Raw genomic sequence first — 12840 nt, 5'->3', positions numbered from 1 at the left:
AGTGAATTCTGTTCAGTATAGACTTTGTGATGATGCATTCGACTTGCAAGGAAACGCCATAGCATTCCATTCAACCTCTCTCTTCAAGCACGTTGGAAAGTATAAACCACTGCTAGTCGAACAATGGATAAATTGTTATGTAAAACAATTACAAAACACTGTTTAAGCAATTGCATGGGTTTTTTTCTCATTCAAAATTTTGAGTGATTTTCATGAACATGTTATTACACAGAACAAGGACTACAATTGATCACAATACCAATAATATGTCTTACATTACAATTTTGTATATATGCAACAAGTAACAATTGGACATACATATTTACACAAACCCTACAAGGCCAACATTTCATCTATCTACAATATGTGAATTGTCAAAGAGACAACTAAATTTCAATGCTTTCTTTTTCAAATAAGGCATGTCATCCTCCCCATCTTATAAGGAATTTTGTGTATTCATTTATAGATTTATACATAACCTTTTCCAAGGCAATTGCATGTTTAATGATCTGCAGATTTCATTTGGATTTAGATTGTTATATGACAAAATGGTTAATATTAATTTAAATTCTTGAAAAACATTTAATGTAAAATGCTTTTCGTAGCATAGATAGCATGTTTACACAGGATTTTGTATACCACATCTATTGTTTATTTTGAGAATTTGACATAATTGTTCGTCTATTTATCTATTTATAGATGATGAGACGAAGACCAGGACGAGAAAATACTCAAATCGAGGCTCAGAACCCGGATGCTATATGGTGTACCCGATAAAGTTGCTTCTTTCTCTTAAGGTACAATATGATTGGCAGCTGTCAAAGAACATCGCTAGAATTGCTGTTGAGCATAATTTAACGACAACAATACATGGTTGAAATTAATTACAGAAGGCATGATATTCATAGAACGTTGCATCTTCAGGTAACATTTCATTTTTGCACTTTTTGGTCATATTCGACCTGGTCCATTGCTTTTCTTTGCTGATACAATACAATACAATACAATACATTAAATTATAATTTCATACAAATAACATTAACTCTTGTGAGATAATAGAAAAATAATGCGTTTCTAGTTCAAGTTAAGTCATAACATGTAATGCAATAATGTTCAAGAGTCAAGTAACACAGACTACTAGTAAGCTTGATCTCCAATCCTATTGACATATTGATATCACTTTGTCAATACAATATTTCGAATATGGAAATTGAAATGCTATAATGTTTTCTGTTTAATTACAGAGAAGCAGAATAAGTTTTCTTCAGCATCCAATACTTCATGCCAGCATACGTTATACGTTAGGTCGCCATCGAAGCACAAGTTATCAACAACGAGTTTTTATAAGGATCAACAATTTCATGACAGCACAGGTTATAACATCAAGCTGTTATCGCAATTAACAACTTGACGACAACAGAAGTTATATACAAGGAAATGGTGCTGGCTGAACAGCGAACCCAAACTTCGGAACATATGAATCTGATGTCATCATACTATTCAATAATCGAAAAAAATAAACAGCATGAGTTTAAAAACAACTTTAATGACAGTTTTGACTTTGGCATGGATTGTTTACATATTGCGTAGTATATACAGAGATATATCGTTATTATCAGGAACTAGTTTCCATGGTGACCAGCCGGTGGACTTCCGGTATGGAATGTCGATATGTAACCCATACATTCTTCACGAATTCATGGAGAAAATGGAAAAGAGAAGTGTCACAGAAAATAGTACATGGACTGAAAGACACAAGACAAAAGAGGCGGATGCTTCAGTAAATTTGACCTTTGAACCACCATTTACATATTATATGCCCAGTATTCATCCGCTTCATATTGATTTGAGAACATTAGTTCAGCGTCACATTAAGAATGGCGTACCTTTTCCCGTGTCTCCCATCAACCCTCATCCTTACAAATACATCCATCGTCCACCGCAGTGCGAGTTCAACACATCAAAGGACAATTTAACAATCATGGTATTAATCAAATCGTATACCAAACATTCTGTTCAGCGTTACGCCATCCGCGAGACCTGGGGAAAGGCAAATCTCTATCCAAATGTAAAAGTTGCATTCCTTTTGGCTGAAGCCAATAATTTCCAACGTTACGTAGAGTCTGAAGTTTCGTTGTATAATGACGTTATACAAGAGGATTTCACTGATAACTACTGGAATAACACTATTAAGACAATAATGGGGTTTAATTGGGTGACGTCATACTGTCCCACAGCTAAAATTGTCATATTTGCTGATGATGACCATTTGCTCCATATGGGAAATATCATGGCGTTTCTCCGTAGAATCTCTTCGGATAAAATGAAAACATTGTATGCCGGATACCTGATAGAAGACGGGTTGGTAAACAGAGGTAAAAATAGCTCAACAATACCCGTCACCGAGTACCCGTATCCAACATGGCCGCCGTATCTAAGAGGAGGCTCATTTTTAATGTCACTGGAAGTGGCGAAATCGTTCGCGACGGCTTTTCCCTATGTGAAGTCACTTCCGGTTGACGATGCTTACTTAGGCATTGTTGCCTATAAACTTAACATAGCCGCTTTACATGATAATAGATTTATGCAGAAAAGAGAACGACTTAAAAGGTACAGGAAGACCCATTTTTCTTTTAATGACTATAAGACTCGTGAAAGACTCGTCGCAGCATGGAACACCATTTCACTTCCGGATACTGCCCAGTTTATCAAACAAAAACAGTACATCGATAAATCCTCTGGGAAGTCAAGAATACGTATTTCAAATAAGTACTCGTGACACTTCCACCCATATTGCATCTTCGATACTCCAGGGGTTCCAATTACTTACGATCTCTACACCCCCATCTTCGATACTCCAGGGGTTACGATCACTTACGATCTCTACACCCCTGGACTTTCTCATGGTAAAACTGCAGGCAACAGAACAGAACAGGTAATTTAGTCCTTTGGTGTACATCACAAGAGCCGTATAACGGTACACTGTGGTTGGCTGTGTGGTTTTGAAGTTTTGCGATACTCTCTCTGTAGTCTTCAAGGATTTTTTTTGCAGGCCTGTGATTGGTTCAGATTTGTTCGCCTGGACTGCCTTCAGTTTCACTGGAGATTGTCCAGGGGTGTAGAGATCGTAAGTGATCGAAACCCCTGGAGTATCGAGGATGTCTATCATGATGTAGTCCATCCTCGGCACTCCAGGGGTTACTATTACTGTCGTTATATCCACCTTTGGTTTGAACTTTCTCATAGAAAAACTGAAAGCAGCACAAGAGAACATATCTTACCAATCACAGGCCTGCAAAGACTTGCTTTGAAAATGAGAGAGAGAGAGAGAGAGAGAGAGAGAGAGAGAGAGAGAGAGAGAGAGAGAGACGCCCAACTTCAAAGCCACACAGTCAACCACAGTGTACCGTTATACCGCTCTTTTGATGTACATCAAAGGACTAAATTACCTGTTCTGTTCTGTTGCCTCCAATTTTACTATGAGATAGTCCAGTGGTGTATAGATCGTAAGTGATCGGAACCCCTGGGGTATCGAGGATGGTCCAGGGATGGATATAAAGTAAGTAATAGTAATCACAGGAGTATCAAGGATTGATCTAGTCCAAGCCATACAAGCATCATAGTAGTATCATATGTAAAACGTTTAAATGTATCTCTTATTCTTCATCTTTTTTTATTTATTTGTATCGAGTTGATTGCCGTGCATCTTCGATACTCAAGGGGTTACTATCTCTGTCGTTATAGCCACCCCTGGAATGTGGCATGGCAAATTTGAAGACAACAGACGATATATGTACTGTAATTGACTGGTTGACTATGATGCTTTGAAGTTGGGCGTCGCTATCTATAATCTCCCAGGAAAGTTTCTGCAGTCATGTGACTAGTCATTTTATTTCTCACGAACCGCCTTGAGTTGAACTTTGAGATAGTCCAGGGTGGATATAACGACAGTGATAGTAACCTCTGGAGAAACGAGGGTGACATGTTGTTAACCAGCAAAGGATTTTGATTACTAATTATCTGGGTGCTGCAACATGGAAATATTTTCACTGGATGGCACTAAGCAGGCTTCCACAGACTCATTCATCTTCGATACTCCAGGGGTTCCGATCATATACGGTCTCTTCACCCCTGGAGTATCTCCTAGTAAAACTGAAGACAACAGAACAGAACAGTTTATTAAGTCCTTTGATGTGCATTAAAAGAGCCGTATAACGGTACACTGTAGTTGACTGTGTAGCTTTGATGTTAGGCGTCGCTCTCTCTGTAGTCTTCAAAGAATTTTTAGCAGGCCTATGAATGGTTCAGATTTGTTCCCCTGAGCTGTCTTCAGTTTAACTATGAGATAGTCGAGGGATGTAGAGATCGTAAGTGATCGGAACCCCTAGAGTTTCGAGGATGACCTTCCTCAAGCTATTTTCTAAAGATCATTCACCCCTGAACATTCATAATGAACTATCCCAGATAAGGTGACATACACAGATATTTTAAGAGCTCGACTATACAACACATGTATAACAGCAAAATTAAAGCTTCCGGCCATCTTCAAAAATGTAAAATCTGTTTAAGTAAAACTTTTCTATAAAGATCAAATGCAATGACGTCATTCATTTGTGGAGAATAATGTACATATGAGTACATGTGTACCAAAACGAACGCTATAAAACATGTAAAGAGGAACATTTCCTTTAGCGAGAGATCTAGTGTTTATGTAAGCGTTGTCCTCAATATTTCAGGGGTTAGTATCACTGTCGTAATATCCACCCCTGTACTTTGTCATTAAAAACAACTGAAGGTTCTGTGTGTGACAATAGATGGTAATGGTAGTTTTGTCTTTTGATGTACATCAAAAGAATCAATGCACTGTAAATTAAAACTTTGCTTCAAAGTTGGTTGTCGCTCTCTGTAAATCTTCAAAGGAAGTCTCTATAGGCCCGTGGATGGTCAGGTTTTTTTCTCTCCTGAAATTTCTTCATTTTTACTCTGACATAGCTAGGAGTGATTATATATTGTCAGCGATAGTAACCATTGGAATATCGAGAATGCAGTTTTTATATTCTAGAAATGTACAGTGTATAAATACGAAATACGGAATTATTTGATAATAAATAGTGCCTTCTTTGTAACCTTAATTAAAATGTTAGACCACAGGCGTTTGGCTCTAAAGACATGCTTCTCTCCATATATTATACATATGTAATACTATGTCGACACAGTATTACATAGTCTATAGACTAGAGCCAAACGCCTGTGGTTAAACAGCTGTATCTTGCCCTATATTAGAAATTAAATATTGAAAATGGAATTAAAATAGAATTAATAGGAGTCTATTAGTCTGTGAAATCATCCACTAGTAATACTGTACTTTAAAAATTTTTTTTCCCAATTAGTACATATTTCTTTGACATCTTCATTTTTTTTATCAAACGGGCAAATATATTTTGACATCTTCCTTTTTTATCAAACGGGACAAACATATAATGCATCATGTATAAAATCAGACTATGAACATGTCCTTAATTAATTAAAATGGGATGATTGTATCATATTTTACTCTTACAGAGCGCCATATGTCCAAATAGCTCTATAAAAGAAAGTTGTACCACATACTAGTTATATTGTAGACAGTAGAGTCCGCTTGCAAAGTTTACCGTCATCATTACAACGGTATCTACGTAATACGTATTTTTAAAACATATCAAAAGTCGCTTAATTTATACTTGATAATGCTTGATTGTTATTATGTCTCATTTAACTTTTTTGTTTAATTATTACTTTGTGTCTTCAGTAGCATGCTTCAGTGATATAGCGCTATAAAAAGGGGCAACAGTTCCACTATACAAGTACACACAACACAAGCATACCGCAGTCTCCCAAAACATGCACCTCGCTACACACCGCATACATGAGTGAGGCCGTCCTTACATGACTCTGGCTGTTATAAGGACGTTAACAACACAAACAAACAAATGTTTGATTATTGTTTTTCTTGTCATAATTTTATTTTATTTTGAATTTTGGCCAAAAAACAAAATTCACGAAAATTAATCTCCATCGAAAAATAACGATTTCACAGTACTGTTAAACAGAGAACATTCGTCTTATGTAGATTTTTGTTGTTGTTTTTATAGTTGCAATAGAACTGCGAATATAAAAACAACGGAATAACCGCAATCTATAAATGGGTGCCACGCTCCAAACAACGAAAGACAATTATCGCTAATATTACTAAAATTCAAAGAGGAAATTGTTTTTTTTTCGAGGTTTTCACGAACTTCCTAACTATACCTTTGTAGTTGTAATGTATCTATTTCAAGATTCTTATCTCCCAGTATTACTTGATTAGCTTTGCATACTTTGTAAGTTAAATTCTTTAAAAAAAAACCCAACTTCAAATTTCTAGTATATTGTCATATCTTGTGCGTTCCTTTAAGTATTCAGATGAATGAATGAGAATAAAAACCGAACAGAAAACTAAATCAAAGTACTGAAAGTACTAAATGGCTCGGTCTCAATGATTGGAGGATATATTTCTAAAGTCAACATTTTTTTGGACAATAAGAAATAAAGTTTGCTAGTGTTCCTTCCAGTTTGGACTTTTGAGGATTCCTTGGACACCAAGGTGTTAAATAAGAAACATATACTAAACTCTTAGGAGCCCATTCTAATATTTCCTATGGTGTTATATGTCAAATGACTTTATAGCATCTTTAACCTTGTCTTTGTTAATTTGATGTCAATTAAAATATCCATTCTGAATTGCTATTCTCATTAAGTTCCTGGGACCAAAGTATCAGTTAACAAGTATTGTTTTGCAGCAGAGACAGACAAGAGGCATATTTTTCTATGCCAAAATGTCTTAAATATAGAATATGTCAGTCCTCTAGAAGACTTATCAATATAGTCATACCATTTCTGAATAAACTGGTCAATTGGTCTACTTTTAACAAGTTTTTGTAATTAGTCTTTTGTAAAACAGCAAGTTGATTGATATATCCAAACATGATTTAAACTAGCTCTGATAAAATATTTTAAACATCTTACAGCCATTTAAACAAGAGCTGTCGGAGAACAGCAAAGCTCGCCTATTCAGAAGAAGTTGTTGTTCAAGTATTTACTATTTAAACATGGAAATATGACAAATTAAAAGACTAAAAAAAAACCTAAAGGGCCCTAAATTGGTTGTATTATCACGTTCAGCATCCATACACATTAGGAAAATAAAATCATAAACATTTATGATGATTTATGCTTAAACAATTGACAAAATAGAAACTTGCTCAAAAACTTTAACATGGTAATATGACAAATTAACAGACTCAAAAAACCCCTAAAGGGCCCAAAATTGGTTGTATTATCACGTTCAGCATCCATACACATTAGGAAAATAAAATCAGAAACATTTATGATGACTTAAGCTTAAACAATTGACGAAACAGAAGCTTGCTCAAAAACTTTAACGTGAAATGGGACGCCAACGCTGACGCCGACGCCGACGCCGGGGTGACAACATTAGCTCCCCCTATTCTTCGAATAGGCTAGCTAAAAACGTCTGGTCTATTTTCATGTTAAGTATACATTATGCCAAAAAGTAATCATTCTACATTTTATTCCAATATCAATTGGGTATCTTGCTAGCTCGCCATAAACCATGAATTGTTTTATACACTTTTTTAACTTGAGGAAATTACAAATGATTTTTTCTACAATATTTGTATTTTCAAATCCCCATACTTCTGATGAGTATAATAAAACTGGCATTACAAGTGACTAAAATATTTTCAGTTTAAAATCAACAGGAAGGGATACATTCCTTTGTTTCTTAAAAAATAGTAGACACTGATTTAATTGTTTGTTCAGCAGTTTTTTCCTTTTCTTTAAAAACGCTACCATTAATGTTAAAAAATATACATAGATATGTATACCCTTCTTATCAAAATCATTCTATATCCCATAACGTAAACTGGTGTTGTTGGGCCAATTTACGTTTTGAGAATATAACTTTTATCTTTCTGATATATTAGATTATAATTTCCATGTAATGCAATAATGTAATGAAATGAACATTTGTTGTAGAACAGTGTCATCGCCATATAAAATGATAAAAGTTTGGGATACATTTCAATATTATCTGTAAATAATTTGTCAATAGTTGTCAGACAATTAACATTTTTTTCCGCCAGATAAGATTCCAAGTCATCAAGGTATATTGAAAATAGGAAAGGAGATATAAATAAGGTACCATACTGTGCATGTATATGTTCAATGTAAATTAACAATGTAAGCTGATCTTGCAGAATTGCCTTACAGCGTTATAATAAATGCAGTTGTCTCATTGCATTGGATATAATTGATTTAAGGGCAGTTCATGTGGCGACCGAAAAAGGTAAATCACCATTTTCAGAGTGATCAGAGAAGATTGATAGTCAAGGAGGGAAAACATAAGACAACCTGTGTTATGCAAATTAATATCTAATTTATTTTGAATAAAGTATGCCGAAGATGATGATTAGTGTATTATTAACAATAATCTTAATATGTTTTCTAAAAATATTAACAACTAATGTCATATTGTGTTATAAATTTAATGTTTTATTTATTCTTTTTATTTCAAGCATGTAGATGTCATAGAAAATAAACAAATACCAAGTATATGCATATTAAAGTAAAATTCACAAATCACAACACTAATGTGTATTGTATATATGGAATGAAGATGATGATGGTAATTATTTGGATCAAAAATGTTTACAACATTAAATGTATTATATATATGGAATTTGAATATGATGATAGTAATTATTTTCATATCAAAAACCATTACAGTATTAAGCTACCACAGTTGAAAATGATTTCTTTCATTTTGTTCACACATTTTTTTCTCCTGGACTGGTTCCAATTGAAATGATACTTGCATGTAGACATTCTGTAAAACATAAGAAAACAATAAATGTATTAACAGAGTAATTACCGAAAAGGCTAATATCATATAATTAAACATTTTTTTTTATAAATACAATACCAGTTTAGAGTAAATATTATTGAAATTTATTTTCTGTTGTTCTTTAGTCCTCCTGTTCTTTAGAGTTTTGTCCTTCATAAATTGATTGTAATACAGCAGTTGTCATATAATGTATCTGATAATGTGCACACAGAAGTATAAGTATATGCATATGCATGTGTGTATGGGCACGGTGATAAGTTTATTTTGCCGAGTAAAAAGTTCAAAGAACTAGTATTGTTCATACTCAAAGATGTAATCGCACTAAAAACAGTGATCGTGTAGGCTTTTGTGTGATTGCATTTGTAAGGGGTGTATCTCTGAACGCCAACATTTTGGATTTAGCTGTAGGGTAGTTTGTTGTGACAGTGGTTATAGTCTTTTTCCTGAAGGCAGACCCAATGCCACAGGTAAATTTACCTGTAAAAGTTACCTGTGTTGATACTTATCTAAATGTATATTGATTAATTCTTATTTCAGTAAGTGTTCATATTTAATATCAGATACATATATACATAATATATGTTTCTGTTAATATCTATGAAAATATAACAATAGAATCTATGAATGAAATTAAATTAAATTCACAATGATTTTATTTCAAGAATTTTAAAGATTTCCTTGATATATCTAAAATCTCTGGTATAACTCTCATTAGATTTTCAATAGATTGATACTAAAATCAAGCAAAATTCTTTGAAACTGATTTCACATGGAAGTAACTTTACCATTCAGTAATATCAAAGAAAAAATCCAAAAAGGAATTATCCAATTTTAACTTAGTGTAACACCAATTTGATTAAAAGTTTGAAATAATATAAGCCTTTTGCCTGTTGAAACGTGATATATTTCCACAAGGTCTTCCATATATGTCTGTTAAGTGACCTTATATACATATATAGTACATGTACATGTAACATCTGCGTTAATAACCTACCAAAGAGTAAGTGAATTTATGTCAAATATGATTTCCAAATTTTACTTGTACTTGACTGACCTTTTTAAGTTAACAGAACATACAATATATTTTGAAAGTTGCATTAGGATGCATCATTTATCATAATTATATAATTTTCCTGCTTTCTTATCCTAAGATGGTATTTCTAGATCAGCGTGATGTTACATTATAATGTAAATGTACATGTACATTTGTATATCATTATAGCAAAAGAGCACCTAATAATTACACTGTTGTCCGTTAACAGCGCAGTAAAATTATATATTTTTGTGCATGTTAGAAATAACATATAAATTTCTTTCCTATGGTTGAATTTCGGTCAAACATTGTTACTAGATACAAATTGGTATATGTACTATAATCTTTAAACAGAAACAATTAGAAAACTGTTAATTTAGTATTCTGAGCACTAAAAGTTTGCAACATTTTGAGAATTACAAGACCTTCAACATATGGACTTGAAATAATTTTGCCAGTATTGCAACATTAACATCTATAATGTGTATTAAAATGAATATGGTTAAGACCCTAAGTAACAGTCTTCAATCTCATTTCATTTAGTATTTTTACATTATTAAGTGACTTCTAAAAATATTTTGTATCAGAAATACATATAGAGCATTAAACCCCAATGATATATTATTACCAATGTTTATAAAACATCATATATGTGTGCTCGTGTCGGCTTCAATAGATTACCAACTTAAACTATAATCAACAGGTCAAAATTTCCGACAATATTAATTTAAACTTTTGTGATATTGTTTTTCTCCACTCATTTTCTAACTTCACGGTGTACGTCTATGCGATAAGAGAAATCATGCGCAACTATGCACGGTCACAAGAAATGAAAGTTGGCTATGAATGTAGCCTTACTGGAACTCCTATGTTAAAACAGAATACTGTTACATTAGAATATACACTGATCAAGAAACCTGTTTTTCTGATAAAATTGAGATATGATTTGTAAAAAAATATTTCACCTGGAACTCAAAATGCATCGTTCTTAATAATCCACATGTAGCTCCATATTAATTCTTAGCATATTAAAGCACTGATTATCTTTGATTAATAATTTACGTTGTATATAATACGGAATATATTGAAGGAATTTTTATCCAAAAACCCACCAATGTTACCTATGATACTGATTGAAATACAGGTAAATCTCAAGTGACTTTACAGGTGAAAATAAAGACAGCTTATATGAAACAGTATGTAATTGCCTTCCTATTGTTTCCTAAAACAACACCTACCTGCGTTAAGAGAACACCCATTTGTAAGACTGTGCCAGGTGGTAGAGATTAGTTCCGCTCGAGTGATCACACAATGAAAGTGAGAATCGGGAGTATGTTTATGTAAGTTTTAATTACTAATCTCTGATGATTGTTGATAAAATATAACTCAGGATAATTGCTTAACATTTAACCGTTTTCTCCACGTTTGTTGTAGATTGAAACAGCTTTTTAAGTGCCGTTCTACGGAAGAATTATGAAAAAGAAATCGGCATTTTCATCGATCTACAAATGAAGTAGTCCAAAAAAATCTCACTTCGAGTTATACGAACATTTTATGTATGATTTTTGTCATTCGGACCAAAAATACTTCGTTAATTACGTAGTTTACTGAATACGTTATATATATTTTCAGAACGTCAAGCTCCTGTAGGCCTACATGTGATGAAAGTGGCTAAAATGTTTTTAGTGACAACCTATATACGTGCTTTAATATGTATATATAATCTGATAATGTATACATGTGCTTATAAAATTATCGATAATTATGGATGTGGTAAATATTCATACCTTATTAACTGCCGTAAGTTGGAAGATTACGCCAGCTTGGACATTTAGAAAATGTTCATCGTCTCTCACGTGCTATTAGATCAGTTTACAAAGTTTATCCTAAATTTTCTTAGAGTTGACTTTCTTCCATTGTGGATTTACACGTACATGTGGCATAACGCAGCCGTGATAAACAAATCTCCATTTCGTCCTGAGATTTATTTGCTCCCGAACTAATATGATTCAAATTACAAAAACCATTATTGTAAAAATTTTGATGTTTGAGGTGAAACATTGATTTCATTTTTTCCGTTGCGGGATAATTGTCACTAGTAGGGACAAAACGCGTGGGGCGAAGCGAAGCATTTTCGGGACGAAACGTCTTCATGCATTGTTAACAACATTTTCGGGACGGAAAGTCTAGATACATTGTAAACAATTCAAGTGAAAATTTTCCAACCTAAGATCATTTGGATAGTGTATATGGTAAGGATATGAAAGCAGTTATCTACTTCTCCTATTTCAACATTACAGATACGCTTATTTCAGTAACTTTCATATTCAAAATTTGCTATTTAAAATTCCCGGTAAAATCAAAGTTGTTGAATACACTGCCGTTAGGAGCGCTAGTATCTGCGAGCAAGTTCTAAGCCAATCATATTGAGGAAATTGACTGAAAGAGAATTTTGCAACCACGATCACAATGGCGAGGTGATCCTCGCCAAATATATATCTTTTCTCGGACTAGTTTATGAAATATAATTATCGGAAACGAGCCAAACAAAAGCGATGCTCAAAATCTGTAAGAGGTTATTGCGATACAGTAAAATGCGTTTATAAGAACACGCTTACAGCGAACTCATGGTTATAACGTAGTAATTTTAATTTCTCGCCAATGTTTCTATCATATACAAATGTATCTACAATATGTGTATAACGAACTATTTTATAACGAAGTGGTTTTATTTGTCCCTAGGTGTTCGTTAAAGATGCTCCATCGCTGACTAATGGTATTTTTTCACTATCAAAAACAGGAGCAGGCGATTTAATATTTTTCTTCAGTTACAAAAGTTACTTACTTTACACCATTACCACCA

General features: G+C 33.5%; 1 protein-coding gene across 2 annotated transcripts; it reads left to right on the top strand.

Annotated features, from left to right (window-relative positions):
* Positions 1-691: 691 nt before the first annotated feature.
* Positions 692-11624, top strand: LOC138307619 (beta-1,3-galactosyltransferase 1-like). 2 transcript variants are annotated; one of them, XM_069248426.1, is made up of 2 exons: positions 692-797; positions 1245-11624. In XM_069248426.1, exon 2 carries the CDS (start codon positions 1526-1528, stop codon positions 2777-2779), a length of 1254 nt encoding a protein of 417 aa, XP_069104527.1. In that variant the 5' UTR covers positions 692-797; positions 1245-1525; the 3' UTR covers positions 2780-11624. The 2 variants fall into 2 exon arrangements, with proteins under 2 accessions (XP_069104527.1, XP_069104526.1); XM_069248425.1 differs by having other exon boundaries at positions 698-924.
* Positions 11625-12840: the final 1216 nt, after the last annotated feature.

This window comes from Argopecten irradians, chromosome 14 (genome assembly GCF_041381155.1).
Source record: "Argopecten irradians isolate NY chromosome 14, Ai_NY, whole genome shotgun sequence".
Lineage (NCBI taxonomy): Eukaryota > Metazoa > Mollusca > Bivalvia > Pectinida > Pectinidae > Argopecten > Argopecten irradians.
The sequence above is the reverse complement of the archived record's forward strand: the minus strand, read 5'-3'. Positions and strand labels throughout refer to the sequence as shown.

Coding starts and splice junctions, on each gene's coding strand:
- LOC138307619 (XM_069248426.1), top strand. CDS start 1,526: ATGAGTTTAAAAACAACTTTAATGACAGTTTTGACTTTGGCATGGATT.